This window comes from Chamaea fasciata, unplaced genomic scaffold (genome assembly GCF_029207755.1).
Source record: "Chamaea fasciata isolate MVZ Bird 193981 ecotype frontalis unplaced genomic scaffold, bChaFas1.0.hap1 SCAF_13, whole genome shotgun sequence".
Taxonomy (NCBI): domain Eukaryota; kingdom Metazoa; phylum Chordata; class Aves; order Passeriformes; family Sylviidae; genus Chamaea; species Chamaea fasciata.
In genome coordinates this window covers 15,290,999-15,308,958 of record NW_027094098.1, presented here as the reverse complement: position 1 = coordinate 15,308,958, position 17,960 = coordinate 15,290,999, and the positions used below count along the sequence as shown (strand labels likewise).

At 42.8% G+C, this 17,960-nt stretch overlaps 1 protein-coding gene across 1 annotated transcript; it reads right to left on the bottom strand.

The window, feature by feature from the left end:
- Positions 1–7,941: 7,941 nt before the first annotated feature.
- On the bottom strand, positions 7,942–17,348 carry KBTBD8 (kelch repeat and BTB domain containing 8). The gene is made up of 4 exons (XM_066195509.1): positions 17,265–17,348; positions 15,748–15,958; positions 14,008–15,122; positions 7,942–11,746 (listed from the first exon to the last, which is right to left on the bottom strand). The coding sequence occupies exons 1-4, from the start codon at positions 17,278–17,280 to the stop codon at positions 11,283–11,285; spliced, it is 1,806 nt and encodes a 601-aa protein (XP_066051606.1). The 5' UTR covers positions 17,281–17,348; the 3' UTR covers positions 7,942–11,282.
- Positions 17,349–17,960: the final 612 nt, after the last annotated feature.

Genomic DNA, 17,960 nt, shown 5'->3' with positions numbered 1-17,960 from the left:
CCCCTTTCCAAGGGTTTCACTGGAACATGAGAGGAGCTTGACTGCAAGCGGAAAAATGATCAGCCCAAAATGCTAATATTTGATAAATCCAGTCTTTAAGAACTCTGATTTCTATCTGGATAATATCCAGGATGGCAAGTTGTTGGGTTTCTGAGGTTTCCTTGCTATATCAAGAGATGAACGACTAAGTCTTTTACAATTAAATGATAAATAATAAGGAAAATGCCCACTATGAGGGATGCTGTGTTTTAATTTCAGGATCAAGCAAGATTGTACTTGCAAAATTTCTCTTGTTCTGATAATAGGTAATAAAGTGGTCTGATAGATATTCATGAAACATTATTTTTCCCTTACAGGTATCCACAGAATATGGAACATTCTGATGCAGAGTCTGTTATACCCCATCATCTAAGGCTTTCCATAAAAAGAAATCATTTTCTTTTAGAATTACATTAACTCTACTTCATTACTGTAGGGTGAGATTTTAAAAGGAAAACCCAAGTTAAAAAGTAATAGTGGGGATGTCGGAATGCCTGTCTGTTGATGTTTAAGAGATCTTATTATTCATCAAATTGCATTTCATTGCACTGCTTCTTTCACTTATGGTTATTCTATCCAGTTTAAGCCATTCAAATATTATGGAGAACACCAAGCTCCCAAAAATATTGACATATACTAATGGTTCTGAAATTAGGCAAAATAAAACTGCTTAAGGGGTGGTTAGAGTGAGGGCATGTTTAACATTATATTTGCTATTATTTAACATTATATTTGCTACCCAAATTTAGGATATGCAAAATTCTCAGGCCCTTCAAATGCAAATTTTTTTGTAGTCTTTTGAAAAGGTTGATCTGGTACTTCATATATGGGATTAAAAAGAAAGGCTATTTTTTTATTACCACCAATTCTAAAACTACGACTAATTATACACCACCTTTAGAAGTATTACAGGATGAATATATTTGTGCATTTAATTGGATTTTTTGGTTAATGAGAGCTATATTGAGAAGACATTAGCATAAAATCAGATTATGGTATCAGAGCATTGTCCAGCTTTTCTTTATCAAGACAAATTAATACAGAAAACCAAGGAGGGAAACCAAAGTTAAATGAAAATGTAGGGTACAGTCAAAAATAAAAATCACACCAGCTGACTCCTACTTCCCCAACTGTAAAACAAGGCTTCCAGAAGATGATTTAGGGGAATCCAACTGTGGGATTATAAAATTTGGCATTATTTTTAGTGGGTTTAATAGCCTGAGCAATCAGCAGATGGTGATGTGATACAGCCCCAGTCCCCCCTCATTTCTCCTGTGGCATCCTCTGTGGTTTGTGAGACATCAGCACTAAGGAGGGCCCAGCACCATTCTCCCACAGGCATTACACCCCTTCTGTCACCACCCTCCTAACCACAGCTGTGTTATTTTAAAGCAAGAGTTGTCTTTGTCTGGCACAAATTTACTTGTCAGCTCTCTCATTTTACCCCTCTTTCCTTTTGGTGAAGTTAAAAGGTCTGGATCTCCCATTCCTCCCTGTATTTTACCACTCCCTGTAGGCTTCCTGCTTAATTCCTGTTAGTTTATTTAGATTTATTCTTCAGACAGTAGTTCTGGATCTTTTTTCCACTGTTCTTCAATCCTTTTCAGGGATCTCTCTGAGGCTACTAATAACAACTTGGAAATAAAGGAATTCCAGCTCGCTTGCACAATCAAGGCCCTTTACATCTCAATCCAGTTGACATTTACCATCATTGTTCCTTGATTTATTGAACTGCTGTCTTTTAGAACAAACACAAACACTCAAAATCTTCATTCTGGAACTTGGAATACTCTTGGATTGTACAATTATTTTTCTACACCACTTGTTTTATTTGGTTGGGGCTGGGTTTTCTTTTTCTTTTGCTAAACCAGAGCACCATGAAAAATCAAACCTGTGTCTAACAAAGTTTTACCTGCTGATCCACGAACTCCATGGGGCCAAGATTCTCTCAACCCAAGCATCCCACCACACACAAGCACTCATTGACTGTTGGAACCCTGGTCACTGAGAATTTTAGACTTTCTGTGCTAACAGGCACTGACGCCCCCAATCAAACAATGCATTTGACCTGAGGCTGTGGAGAAAGCTTCCAAAATTGAGTGATAGAACTCGGATTATGGGCGTGTAACTTGAATAGAAGTGTGTGATATCACATGGTGGAAAACTTAGAGTTTAAGGATTTAGAATAGAGTAATATACATAAAAAGCAAAATGGAGGTTTTAGGGCAGAGGCTGAGTCCTTCTTTTCCACCTTCTTCATCATGGGTCTGGGCGGTATCTTGTAATTGAGTAGAAAAGTCCGCATTGCAGGCCATGGGCGGTGGGTTATTGGGTTAAAAGTAAAAATAATTTAGGTGTCATTTCTTAATTGGACAGTTTATCCTTAAAAGGGCTTGTAAAGAAAGAGACACAGCTCCATTTTCAGTTTGTTAGCTAGAAGTGCTGCAGAACTCACGTTTTGTGAGACTATAACATAGATAAGAATTAATAAACATCTGAGTCCAAACAAGAAACACCATCTCAAGCATTTAATCCCGACTCTGGCAAAAAAAAGAAGATAAAAGGCAACAACTGACCACTGTCCCACGGGCTGCTCCAGGTGTGGCCGAGGCAGGCGCTGCTCCCGCTCCCATCCCTTGGGAATGCCGGCTGCTGGCCCCACTGGGAGGCACCTGCTCGCTTTTAAAGCCATCTGCTGACCTGCATCCCCCACCCCAGATGCAGCTGAGATCAAAGGTTGAGGTCTGAGGCTCCACTCTCACTTGGAACACCCACCTGTTATCCCCAAAGGCTGGTGTGTCTCTCATTAACTCCTCTTGAACGGGGGTGGCTCTTCACTTGCCCTGGAACAAATCCAGGGCAAACTCTCCATCTGCTGTGCTTGGAATGCTGGCATGTCTCAGCTCCCTGTGGATGTTGATAAATTATTTGTCAGGTATCACTTTTCCTTGTACATATTAACTTATTCTTCTTTTACAGTGTATTTTTGCAGGCTCTGCTCCCACTCTTGTCCAGGGAAATTTGCATGTGGAGGTCTTTGCCCATCCTGCTACAGGCATTTTACCCTTCTGCCTGAAGTTCTCCTGTGTGACTTCTGGGTCACCCAAAACCCTGCATCAGATTGATTTTGATCACCCAAGAGATGAAGGAGTTGACAAGCCACAGCAACACTTATCAAGGGGTAAATGTCACCCTGGAATATGACAGAAAAGATACAGAAAGATACAGAAAACTCCTGAGTTTTTTACCAGTAACCAGTCAAGCAGCAGTTGACTTGGACTATTAAATGAGCAACATCCACAACACGAGTCCATGCTTTGTAAAGGTTAATGTAACCCAATTTCAGTAGGAATGTTTCCACCAGGCTTAGGCTGCAAATCCCCATTTGGGGGATTTAAAACATTCCCCTGCCGTGTTTATAATCCCGACGCTGCAACGCACTACTGAAGCACAAAAAAAAGAAAGAATAAAAGGAAAATAAGAGAAAAACTACTGATTATAGGTGGGCCATGGAAACATTTTCATCCAATCTGAGTAGACAATTCATCAGAAAGGTAAATGGAGACAGAAAAATGATACATCCAAGTTAACTTTACCAGTCAGCGTCTCCTGTAGCCCATATTTCCTGCCTGCAGTCATCCACACTCTTTCATGTGGGCCCAGCAGAAATATCTTCCTTGCAAGGACACAATGAATGCCCAACCCCCCACACAAGTTCCCGTTTTGCATTAGCACAAAAGGCTGGAAATGGTGCTCTCCCAGCCAGCTCAGATGTTCTTCTCACAGCACAGGACACAAAACACACATCTCCCATTTAAAAAGATTTTCTACCAGGCAGTTGTAACAGCTTGATAAAAAAGTCTTGAGTGGTCAAAAGACAGCAAGATAAATTCTGGGGAGAAATCCACTGTGGGCTATTAAACACAGAGATGTCACCTCCGGCATTGCAGATGGCAAATTGCTGGAGCTTGGGGAGTATCGACAGGCAGCTCCATGCTTGTGTCCCCAGGCACCCACCATTAGTTCGGAGTAAGGGAGAGAATTCCAATTCCTTGGGCTGATCCATCTTGTGGTCCAGGTCTTTGTGCCTCACCAGTCATGGCTCCTACCAGTTATTCTCTCTAAAAATGTTTTACAGCCAGAAATATAACAAGCATGTCTGGTGCTTTTTCTGTCTTCTAAAATGAACACATCCTTAAAGGCAGTTACCGGTGCTGTGGGGATTCAGTACAGAGTGTTGGAGGTGCATGTGGTCCTCTGTGCCCCACCCCATGGGAGGGCACCAGGAGCTGCCTGTCCAGGAGAATGCAACACCAGACCTAAAGGTCACGGGAGTCATTTCTTCCTAAAGGTGTAGTGGTGGAAGAATGCTACCATAAAAGAGAATGGCATTGCAAGAGGTGAAACTCCTTTAGACTTTCAGAATAAACTAACTTCTACACCTCCAAAGATGTACTTTCCATTTTGTTTGTGGATACTTAACAGTTCCCTTGGCACTGAGGCATTTGTTAGGTACCGTCCCTCCTTCCATCTCTGTGTTAACAGCAATTGCCCAGTTTATAAGGGTTTTTGCTCTTACTGGGCTGTGACCATTTCTAGTGCACTTCAGACACAATAGCAATCCATGGTATTGAGACTGTTCTTCAAAAGCACTTTGGAAAACCTTGGACACCTCCCATGTGGCTGAGATGGACAAAAGCAGCAGAAACTCTCCTTCACTATTTCACTGGCCTATGAAAAATTGAAATTTGAATAACTAATCCAATGGCTCTTTCTTCTTAACACTTCCTCTCCATATACTAGTTTTGATAGAAAACGTGGTATAACTTAAGAAAAATAAAATGTAAATTTGCAGAGTAAAGACAATTTCAGCACTTAATTTATTGGCTGTTGGAGAAGGTTAATTTGATATTCACCAAATATTCCTGTCCCTGAACTTTTCAGAATCTATAAAGAAATCTGTTACTGAAGGAATATGAACTGAATCAAACTGGAAGGGTTTAAGGTAATTCAGAATTTATCTGATGTGTCACATACCATCTTGACTTCAAAATAATCTAACAAAATTTAGAGCTGAGTTTATAGATAATCAAAAATTAGATATGTATCATTAAATAAAAGGATCAAAAGCTGGCACAATGTGAGACAGTTCACAGTTCTTACACTTGGATTGGACATTGCTACTTTTGTGTGACAGTGAGGGCTGCAAGGCAGAGGTCACATGCAGATCTGAGATGAGGGAACACAGAGGGCATTCCTTAAAATAGACATATTTGATACCATTTTGGTTGATGTTTCACAGGTATGTTATCATTGCTAGCACTCAGTGACACTTAAAGGTCTAAATACGCACACCCCATGCGTAAATTGTGGAGCTGATCTGTTAAAAAACAGCAGCTTGAGGTTATTTGGGCACAACCTCCAGCCCTGTTACCCTGGTGTGGCTTTGGGACCCTGGCTCACAGCCACAGAAAGAGGGAGAGCAGAGGAGAAAGCTGTGACCCACTTGTACGAATTACAGAGAGGTCCTTCCATGCTGGGAAGGTCTCTCCATCACCCAGGTACTACAGAGAACAGGACATCATGCTTTACCTATTTCCCTTTTGTTCCTCTTCAGGCAGATCTAGGCCTTCTTCACTCAAAGCTTGGGACATGCAGGAATTCACCTAATCCTTCAAAAACAGCCAAACTCAGCCAAATGTTCTCCAAGTGGGGACTTTTAGCACTTCTTCCATGAGGAAATACCATATTCAGAGTTTTGTACATGTGCTTGATCACTCACTGCACACAGCCCCCCCAACTCCTCAGGTGGTGGCTGCTTTAAATTGCATTTTGTAGAGGGCCAAAGCTTTCCAAGATGTAGAGTCTGTCCAGGATTTGTGTCCCACTGGTTGGTTAAAAACAAAGAGATCCCACCAGCACCTTCTAAAAGGTAAAGCTGACAAATGCCTTTGTTGTGCTTCAGAAATTACTCTTGGAGAGATGTTAGAAATCAGTTGGTTTTCCTTCTCCTACTTGTTAAGTAACTTGATCACATAATCTTTGTAAAAGTTAATAAATACCTTCCTCTTACAACGGATATTTGCATCATTATTTGTGTAAAACACAAAAATCAGCAGGGAGGCTTGGGGACCTTAGTGAGATATTAAGAAACAGGGGAGGTTCCAGCCTTGGTGAGTCTCACTGTTCCATCTTCGAGAGGCCCAGAGGGGAGAACATGTGCAAAGAGATAAGGAGAAAGCAACAGCTGGATGGTTCTTTCCCCAGCTATTGGCTGCACACCGGTGCCAAGCTGTGAGATATCCCCTGCATGCAGCACACACTGCACAGCTTTGGGGCACAAACACAGTGGATAAGTTAATTTAAGCAAATGCTACTTGGTTTTAGGGGGTGTGCAGGGGTTTGTGTGTTCCTGTCCTTCAGCAGATGGTTCCAAAATAACACAACCCATTTCCAACAGGAAAAACATGTCCAGCAAATAATTCCACCTCCAACCTGCAGACCGAAAGAATCTCTCAAGAGCTCAGCTACTTCTCTCTTCAAAAAAATACATTGGAATTTACTTTAATATCCAAAGGAAAATCCTGACACTTAAAAGAGTATAATCATTTGCAAACCTGTGGCTCCCCGGCTCCCTCAGCTAGCTGCTCACCCTCCTTGCACCTGAGCAGGTTAACCTGACCCTGCAAAGTGATCTCATCCTCTTCTGTTAAAGCACTGGCATTGTAACACAATGCAGCATTGAAAGGATTTCACAAGAGTTCTACAGGAACTTGGGGCACTGGGGGACAATCCACGTATCTGTTCTTTGCCACAACAGCAGAAGAGGAATTAGGGAATCAAAGAGCAAGATTGGAACACTCATGTCTCTCTCTTGTTCTGACCCTGCTTCCATCTCCTGTGTATTTCCTGCTTATGCAGGAACTGAATTCCTTTTTACTCACACAAGGTGTCTTACCCAATTTCTTTTCCATCGGGTTGTATCATTTTAGACCCCGAAGGAAGTGATCCTTTAGTACCAACCAGCTCTGTTGGACCCTGTTCCCTGCTGGGCCTGTTCCTAATGGGAGTGTTCCAAGATCTCTGAAGAGGCTGCCTGGACAAAGCCTCATCCTCCCATGCTCAGGTGGCCACAGCAGGTCACCCTGACCAGACTGCCCCATGAGCAGGGCCCCAAGCCCAGACTCACTCACCATCCACCCCAAGACATTGATACATTCCCAGTGCTGCCACCAGCCCCACGGTGCTTTCCTGGTCTGTCCCAACCAGAGCAGCCATCCACACCAAGATGCCAGTCACAGGAGCCATCCCAGCACAGCCCTGCAGTCACAGAGAGCTCAGAGCCCTGGGACTGCACACAGACACTGCCTGCACACCCTGACAGCCCCAGCACTGCCCCAAACAAGAGAACTCCATGGTGTTTTCCTAGACTGCCAAGACTTGGCATCTCCACTGCTCACCAGAGTCTCTGGAAGGGAACAAATTTCTCAAATAACCAGTGTCACATACAAGCAGTTCTAATAAGCACCATCACTGCAGAAAAAACCACAAATAATGTTGGAGCTCTGCTTAAAAAACCAGGGGCCTCTAGTTCTCAGCTCTGCAGCAAGGGTGCTGGGAAATTCAGTGTAAAGGGGGTTGGGGTTTTCCAACATACAGTGTTCTCAGGCTGGAAAGCCCCTCTTGACACTCCTGCTGGGATGCCAGCTGCAGACAAAGGCAAGGAGAAGGGGAAGGGAAAGACCATGCCACCTGTGTGTAAACAAACGGGAAGTTACACCTGAACAGCCACAAGGAATGAGACAAAAGAACAAAGAACTTTCCACCTTAAAAATAAAAAATTACATCACACACAGGTGAGGCACAAGTACAGAAATAAAAGAACCAAACATCAAAAATATATCAGATTAATTTTCAGAAATTTACTACAATGCACACAGATTCGTCACAAAACCAGTTGAACTCCACTGTATTTCAACAATAGGTTTATTTTAAGAAACATAACATGACATTAAGTAAAAATGCAAAATTGTGCAATTATGGCAAAATGTTTAAAAATCCACACATTTGCCCTCATAGGACTACAGTACTTCTTACTAACATACCTGAGCACTGAATGTTGGATGCCACTTCTCAACAGCCTCACGAACAGGGAGCTCTTGGATCTCTTGTAGAACATACACACACTGCATGTCTGGTGCACCAAAACTGCTTGGAGTTATTCTAAATTTCATTGATGGAAGCAAGTGGAAATTACAAAATGTTTCCTTCTAAAGTAACTAATCATTTTGGAAGAGATTTACACTCACCTAAGTTCTTACAACACTAGGAATTTGTTTCATGAAGGGAAATAAACGAATGCAAAAAAAAAAAAAAATTCCAAATGAGCAAAATGTACAGATTACTGTTCAAATATTATCAGTACCTTTGGTGCAATTGTTTTTTTTTTTTGTGCTGTGCAAGTTTACTTAAGCCTGACTCTAAAGCAAAACTTTACCAGGAATCTGACTTTCAGCATAACGTAGAAGCATTTAAGAATTGGCAAAATGTCACAGCTACATTACTGTCTCAACAAACTCCTCATGCAAAAGATTTAGTATATTCTACTCCCACAGCAAGTTCCAGGATTTAGCTTTCAAACACATGACAGACTTGGATCACACCCTCAGTTTGAATGGTTAAACAGAATGGAGATCTTCGTACTTTAGTGCAGATAAACAAAATTAACAAACCTACTGCAGAATTAACCACAGCATATTGTACTTCTATACATCACATGACCAGTCAACTGCTAACTCAATTCTATTTCATAGTTTCAAGTAATATATTGAAATTTGTTCTACTAAATAAATATAGATTGTCAAAAAGCAGCAAGAAATCTTGTAAATATTCAACCAAGCTCAAAAAAAAAAAAAAAGAAAAAAAAAAGGAAAACCAACAGAGAAACAAGGGAAAAGTTACATAACACTTTGAAAAAAAAAAAAAAAAATCTTACACACAAATGCAACACTGTTAGGGAGGGTGCTTCAGAAAGCTTGCAGCTAGAGGCCTACAACAGCGCAAAGAGAGCTAGCCAAGGACCAAGGATCATTAATTCAAAATTAAATTAGTTGTACTTTTCAGAAAACCCCTTATTCTTGGCTATGCACACAGATAAAACTATCCAGAAGAAAACTAAACAAAGAAACAACACACCTCAACACTATTGGAAAATGCAGTCTTAGCGAGAATTCCCAAATTCAGGAAAAAAAAAAACCAAAATGCAGGTGCTCGCGTTGGAAGAAGAGTTTGGTGGATCTCTGGAAGATGAGGTATGTAATGCAAAGAGGCATCTTTATTTTGCTTTTCATTTCACAGTTAGGGTTTTGTTTTGTTTTTGCCTCTCAAACATTTTGTGCAAGGATTAATAAATAGAACCAGGCAAGTATTTTCATGTATTAGGAAGATTCCATTTGGGAACAGGAAGACCACATAGTAAACAAACATTATCCCAATCCTCAGCCATGCCAGGGGGATAAACAATGAGCTAAATATTTGGCTGACTGAAATATCAGCTGTTAAGCCAGATAACGGTAAGCACTTTCAGCCAGTGATGGCCAGTGCCATGTCAAGTTAACTGGTTTACTCAGGTCAACAGGGAAAAACAGGAAAGAGTAAGATCACTGAAAGCTCTGCAAATAGCAGAGCTGTAAGAAACCTGGTAAATTACAGCTGATGCAAGTTTTAGGAGTCCTCTTTTCCCTTTAAATCCAATTTTCACTACTGAAGTAGAGGTTGAACACCTTGAACTTATTTACTTTTTAAAAATAAGTTAAATGTTAAATACATAAAGAAAAGTGTTGCAATATATTCCTTATTCTGTATTTCTCCTAAGATTATTTAAGCCATGGATGCCTATTGTCAATTTTGCCTTAATACACTGGATAATGCTGACAGCTCAGTAGTGCAATGTTTCACATTATAGATCAGAAGGAAATAGAAGATAGTTGGGGGCTTGACTGCAAAGAGAAAAGAAAAACAACTTGCAAAGTTAAACCACACTTTTCCAAAACACCAGAGCACATGCCAACTCTGCACATAGCACTGTACTGTAGTGGAGACAGAATGAACACTCCACACAAAGAGAAAAAATAAAAGAGAATCAGTATTATTAAGGCCATATCCTGTCACCATTCTGTGCAAGAACACCACTGCAGTAAAAATGTTATGTTAGAAAAGACAATCTGATGACAGGACAGGGCCTGAGGACAGACATACACTCCATGGAAAACAACAGGCTGTCTAAAACAGTAGCAGGAGTCTGGCCCAGTTCAGACAAACAAGTATTAAAAATGTACTAGCACCATCAACTTTGGGGTTAAAGCCCTTTACGGGGTGAAAAAAACCAGGTTTTAATCAGTGTCAAAAAAGAAAAAAAAAGTTTTTACAGCACTACACCTATGTGGCAAAAAACAGGTGTTGGGTTTTCTTCCCCACTATCATTAAGCTCAATCTCAACAAAAATCCACAGACAGGAACTGGTACAACAATATGAACAGGCCTCCATCCGGGGCAAAGGTACTCCACAATCCAATTCTGACTTGAGTGCTTCTCCCAAATTGCAGTGCACAAACAACATCACAGACATTTGAGCAGACTTCAAAAACAGTACAAAAAGAAGAGATCATTGAGTCAAGATCTACCATTCCTCTCTATGTATTTTCAATCTAAATTTAAAAAAAAACAACCAAAAAGCAACAAAACTTAGTGATATTGCCTCAAATTTTACCCGTATTAAAAAAAAAAGAGAAAAAGAAGAAAAGTCACTTCAACACATCTTGGACATCCTTAACTATTAATGCTAGATTTTCTTTCACTGTAGTGCATAGTTATCCTGGCTCTTCCACTTAATTTGCTTTCACCACAAAAGAACCCTTTAGTATGACATGATTAAGTGTTTACCAGAAAAAAAAAAATGCTGATAATTGCACTTTGTAACCTCCTTCTCATTTCCCAGGAAAATATCAGTAAATGTGAAACTGAACGAACAATTCCCTCCCAGGACTGCAACCTTTAAAGAGCACCCATCCCCATATACAAAAAAAACCTGTCTGTTTCATCTTACAATAAATACTGACAGAATTTCTTTGTTTTTTTCTTTTAAGACATGTTTCCTCTAGCATCAAATTACCACTGAAATCATCACTAAGGCCTGTTACTGAGAAATAAAAAAAAAAAAAAAAGAGAAAAAAAACAAAAAGAATTTAAATAACTTTCTGAAGACACTGCGGATACAATTTAGCAACAACACATTCAAAATGCCGGCCTAAATCCCAGAGCCTGTCTGGAGTCTCGTAGACTTTCTGCCACTGGTCAGCGACCTCATCATACTGGTAGAGAGAATTCTTCCTGCTGGTTCTGAAAACATGCTCCTCAACAGTGACTTGAGTAGCTCTGACAAAGAGATGGAGTTTGTTTTTGAGGAGGACAAGTTTTATGTAGGGGTTGATGGACTGGTCGCAGGGGAAGTCTTTTTTTCGAGTCCACTTGTTCTGCTCGATGTCGTAGGCCTCGACGGTGAACATGCGCTGATGGTTCCCGCAGGTGCCCGCGATGTAGTAGATGGAGTCGTTGTACACTGTGGCCAAGCCTTGGATTCTAGGCACAGTCATGGGGGTCAGGAAGCCCCAGTAATCCTTCTGAGGATCGTAGCAAAGGAAAAACTCCCCTGAAAGCAGAGAGGAAAAAGAAAAAACGTAACTCGTGCTTTGTTTCCAGGCCAACAGATCTGCAGCAGTTGCACTCCCAGGTACGTTCTCGCACAGACAGAAAGGCTCTCGGTGTTCTAGAGCCTGGATTGTTCTGTTTGTTCTGCTCCCAGAACAAACCCCAGCACCATCAACTGCTTTCATTTTAGGCAAAAAAAAATTTTAAAAAAATTAATTTTTTTTACAAAAATATGAGCAGCATGACTAAAACCTACTTTGAGTTTCTGTTTCAGCCGAAGCATATCAGAAACACATTTTACACCATTTCTAGGTATCCTTTACTACTTCTAAACCATGCTTATTAATTTGGGACAAAACCTTCCAGGACTCCAGTCTTGAAATGTCTGAAGTACATTTGTTTCACTCTTTAACATCTTCACAACGTGCCATCTGCAGATGGGGAGTCTCACAATTATTTGCTCAGGTTTAGCACCTTTCAAACCCTGAATTGTCTTATACTACACACAGATTTTGAAGCCACTGGTATCAGGTGGCTGGATCACACATTTAGGCTGATTTGCTTAAGAAGAGGCCAGGTGAAAACCTGCATGAAGCTACTGATTCAGTTAGGTTAATAAAACACCTCTGGTGCTCAGAGCACAGAGCAACAGCTACAGACTGCAGATAAAGGAAGTTCAGATGACCAAAAACTCATGCTCTGTACATTTCATGAAAAGAACATGGATAAAGACCACCTTGACTTTTGTAAAGTCCAAACACTAGCATAATTCAAATCATGTTTGATTTCATGTGGCTATCTTAAGAATTTTAACCAAGTAGTTGTGTGACCAAGCACCTCAAGTGTAACAAAGAATACAAAAGTGAGACAGCAGAATTAGTGGAACAGGGTTTAAGAGATAAGGTCTTACAGACAATGCTAATTTTGATTATTCAGTTCTGTTCCACAGTGCAATCTCCTGTGACTGACTTGCATTCCAGAGGCATTTTCACACTCTCATCAATTCTTATTGACTGCTTCTGAGTTTTTCATAGAAAAATTACTAAAAGCTAACCTCTTTGTACTACAGCACAACTCAGTCAAGGTTTTTGATAGCCACTCATAACACTACTCTTTAGAATTTGCTGGTTAGCACAGGAAGTAGCTAATTTATATGAGCAGTCAGTTCTCAAAGCACTGAAGCACAGCATCAGTGCAGCTAAAATTTGTGACCAAGGTGCACTCTTATTCTATATGTTTTAATAATACCATCCACCTTTTAACAGTTCTAAGAAACACTAAAGAACAAATACTAAGTTCAGTAATCTTCAGCATTCTTTTCTAACCACCTAAAGCAGACATCTGACCCAAGAGTGAGAGATTTAGAGAACTTTTTAGCGTAACAGAACTACTTAAAGCCACAACCAACAAGAGTCAAACAACACAGAAACAAGGGAGGAAGAAAACTGCAAGTCACATGGAAGATCATGAATGCAGAGTCAAGAAATAACGTTAACTACTTCTGGTAAATAATAAGGATCCTACAGTATTCTCTATCCTGGTTCTTTCCCGTGGTCCAGCTTTGTATGGAAGTGACCCAAGAAGGAGCTGGTGTGCACCTGAGAGCCCAGCTTTTGCAGGTGTTTACAGAGGTGGCCCTCAGCAAAACAAAACTGGGACAACCTCCCCCTTCTTCCCACTCTGTGGGCATCTTACCACAGCCTCAGACCAGCCTCAGCACTTTTCAGGGTGCACTGAATGTAAGGGCAGTACTGTAACTACTGACCAAAGAAACAGAGTTAACTAAGAGAGATGCTTTCTCTCTTTCTAGTTTCTAAGATGACTTGAGGAAGCAGGGTAGGGCAGGAAATGAACACTTAGAAGTCCTTAATCAACTTTTACAAGTCACCAAGAATAAAGACATCAGGAATTCTCTCAACTTTAGCCAAGTAAAATGCAAAGCAGTTTTTCATAGGACAGTATCTTTTCTTCAGCGTTGGTGCATTTCACGCAGGTAAAGATTTAATAAAGGACTTTCAGAGTTAAGTTTAACACTGTTGATGCAGAATACCACCAAAAATGCCATCTATGCAATAACTCTGTACTACAACCCAGTGACACATTCTCAGGGCATGAGAATTCAAACAGCAGCCTTCCTCTTCCTAGTTCCCCCACACCCCCCCCCCATGCCCACGGGGTTTTTCCAAATTGCTTAAGAAAACAGACAGAATAAACAATCCCCACTTCCAATAAAATACCACAGAGGCAGCCAAACCACCTTACCCTGTAAAACATAGATGTTATCCTTATACTCCACAGCACTGTGGAACTCCATTGCTACCGGCATGGGGCACACAGCTGTCCAGCAGTTCTCCCGGCTGTCATAGCACTCCACAGACTTGAGGGAGTTCCGCCCGTCTCCTTCATAAACTCTGCCCCCGATGGCGTACAGCTTCCCACAGCAGTGAACCAGCTTGCAGCCTATCCTGGCCCGCAGCAAGGGAGCCTTGGGAATCCACCTGTTGCCAGAGTGATCGTACATCCAGAAATCACTCTCGGCTCGGTGGTCGATGGACACCTCGCTGCTGCTGGGCCGGTACCCGCCCGCAATGTAAATGTCGTTGTCAGGAGACACCAGAATTCCCACCTCCCTCAAGTCATTTGGCGGCTTGCATAGTTTGAACACTCTCCCTGTGACCGAATCTAAACAAGGCACTGTTTGCTTCTTTCCTGAGTGTTTGTGGGCAGCATCAAAGCAGATGATCATTTCGGAGGCGGTCATGCCGAGCCGTTGCGTGTAGCCATTGGCACTGGGTTGTCCCTTTTGTACACAGCTTTTGGCCATCGCCTGTGCAAACACGGGAGGGATTTTCTCCAAAAATGTCTCGTCCAACAGAGGCATACGGATGCATTTGGCAAATATTTCTGGAAGGTGCACTTCTCTCTTATTTTGTTCATGCTCAAACCACCTTACGATGCTCTCATAAACGTGCTCTTCTTTATCTACATTTAAATCATCGCTGTTGAGGATACTTATCAGTTGGTCTTTTCTCAACTGAAGAAACTCTTGCTCTTTGGTGACACTCAGAAACTTCTTGCGAATGTAGTCTTGTGACCTGTCTTTGAGTTCCTGATGCCCGTAGTGATCAGCGAAGATGAACACCCCAATGGAGTTCTGGGGGTCCAAATGACTGATCATGTATTTAGCACACTGGTCTTGGATGGAAGGAATCTGGAAGATGCTGGCTGCAGTGAACAAAGCTTGAACGTTGGCCTCTGTCAGCACTACTCTGGAGGTATATGCATAGTTCAACACTAAATGCATCGACTCTGCTTCCACACCAACGATCCGAACTTCCTTCTGGGTGCTCTCGGTAAGGCCGCTCGTGAACATCGATCTGCAAACAAACACATCCACTGGTTTGTCTGTGATCACCTTTGCCTACAGGCATGAAATTAAACACATTGTACACCCAGTCCCAGTGTGCCTGCCCCTCCATCAGCACAAACACTTCTATCACAGGTGTTAAACTTCCCTGTTGGGGTACCCAAATTTGAGATCATTTCTACACTTACTGAAACAAAAGTGGAACTTCTTGCTCAATTATCTCACTAACCCCATGTTAAAATTCAATGAGTTTACAAGCAAAGCTCTTGACATATCTAAGTCTCTGCATTCAACTTTCAACAAGTTATTTCATATGCATACTCTAGGATGCTAAAATATGAAACTTGAAAAGAAAACAAGCAGTTTCAACATGCTCTTACTGTATCTCTGATACCTTCAGTACCAGAGGCAGTTTTGTTTGGTTTAAAATTGCGTGACACTTTCTCCAATGAAACTTCCCTTTGAGACACTGATAATTCATTGACCACAAAAGAACAATAATCTTTACTTCCTAGGTGCACTATATTATCTACAAATACACAGAACTTATTTTCGTTAAATTAAAAATTTAAAAATCATACCTATAGCAACATTCTACCTGCTTTGCTCACCACTAGAACAATGGATGGTTGTACCTGAAGTAAGGACTGATTGCAGCAAGAACATTCCTATGACAGGAGAATGTTTTCCCATGATCCACTTCCACCACAATATCTGTCAGCTGTCCCTCATCATACATGGTCTTCAGCTGTTGGAGAATACTACAGGCATGGAAGGGGTCCATTCCACTGATGACTGGGTTTGAGGGAGGAATTCCATTCAGTGTTTGTGAAAACTGACTTGGTTCTACAAAGCAAAATTGAGACTTTAATGGAAAGCAACCAACTACAACAACAACAGAAAAAAAGCCTCCAAAGATATTCATACACGTGCCAAAAACCCACACACAATTAGCACAAATTGGTATTTCCTCAGCATCATCATCCATCTACAGCAAGCCAAATAGTGTCAAGGCTGAGTAAATATATAAAGATACGTCAATACTTTCTATTTTCCTTTTCAAAATGTACACGTCAGTTACCATTCAACTATAAAGTTTATACCCTTATAAAGTATAAAGGTTATATCCATTAAGGAAAACAATACAAATACTCCATACAGCTGGGGACAGGGGAATCAAGTCAAGAAACACAACATTTATTGACCTTTAAAATGAAAAGGGACACAGAGGAATAAGTCCCCAACCCACCCTGCCATTACACAGGTCTGTATGTAAATATTTAACTTCACAATGAAACAGGAACTGGCTCCAGCCTTACACAAGTAATGGTTGGAGCAGAAGAGCTCAATGGTTGGAGCTCCTGAAGAAACAGCCCTACAATAAGTCTGCCGGGAAACAAACTTAAACTCACACAAATTTGCAGATAGTTACATGTTTTCTCTACAAAAAAAAAAAGAATTATAATTTGAAATTTCTCAGGTGTGAAGGAGCTCATCTATCACCGTGGAAACATATTTAGTAGAGCATATGCTGCTAAATAACATGTGATAAGCCTAATGAAGTAAATCCCAAAGTGAAAATTGAGCAATAGCTCGAGCACAAAAGTCTGTTTCGTAATGGCACGAAAATTTTTACGCAACAACAACAACAAAGGGGAGCTCCAAAGAAAAACATTAGGTGGCAAGAGCTGCAAATCAGGTAAAGCTGCTGACTACAACAGAGCGCTTCCAACGAAATTCGGGCAACACAAAGAGGCAAAGAGGAGAGAGAGCACACCCATTTTCACAGAAGCCTTTCATCAGCCCCACTCCCCTCCGCCCCCCTCACACAGCAGGGGGGTCCCTCATGGGACAGCCTCCTTCCCCCCTAACACAGCACAGTGTCTCGCACACCCCTCTCCCACACAGCCCCCGCTCAGGCGCCCTCTTCCCTCACGGCACCTCCTCCCACAGCCGAGCACCGCCGCCCCTCCCAGGGACCCCTCCCAGCCCGGCCACCCCGAGCCCCCTCACACGGTGCTCCCCCCCGGCCCAGGCCCGAACCCCCTCACCGCCACTCCCCCCCAGACACCCCTCATCACACAGACCCCGATACCCTTCGCCAGGACCCCCCCCTCTCGCACCGGGCGCTCCCCCGTGGCCCCGCACCGACCTCCCAGCGCTGCCATCCTGGGCCCCGCTCGGGCAGCGGCTCCGGGGGCGGCCCGGCAGGAAATGTCACCGCGCCGCTTCCCCCGCTCAGCGCCGGCCGCGCAACCCGCAGCATCAACAGCGCCGATTGGCCGCCGCCCCCGCCGCCTGCCGGGATATGTAGTGCGGGCCGGCCGCCTCCGGCGCGCGGGGCCTGCCGGGAGTTGTAGTCCCTCCGGAGCGGGATGCGTGGGAGTTGTAGTTCTCGGGGGGAGGCGGGCCCTGCCGGTCGCGTAGCAACGAGGCGGCAGCGCCGGCGGGCGAGCCGCCATCTTGGGCCCTCGGGCAGGGCCTTGTGGGCGGTGTCCGCGCCTTTTCCCGGCGTTTTGGAGCCTGTTCCCACCTCACCAGGGACCCCCGGCAGAAACGGCCTCTCCAGAGGATTAAACTACCCCCTGCACCCCCAATCCCTGCAGTTCACGCTGAGCTGTGGCTCCTGGGGCCGATGCTCGTGAAGGCAAGCGGAGGTGTCGCCCGGAGCTGGCTGCCCAGCCGAGCTGCCACCACCATCGCTGCTGGAAGGGGCACAGAAATGCCTGCCAGCCTCCTAGTGCTCCAAGGATGTGCTGAGGGACAGGGAAGCGTGAGGGTGTGAGACCCGCAGCTGTGCAAGGTTGAACTGATCTTTAATAGAAACCAATAATCGACTACTTGGTCA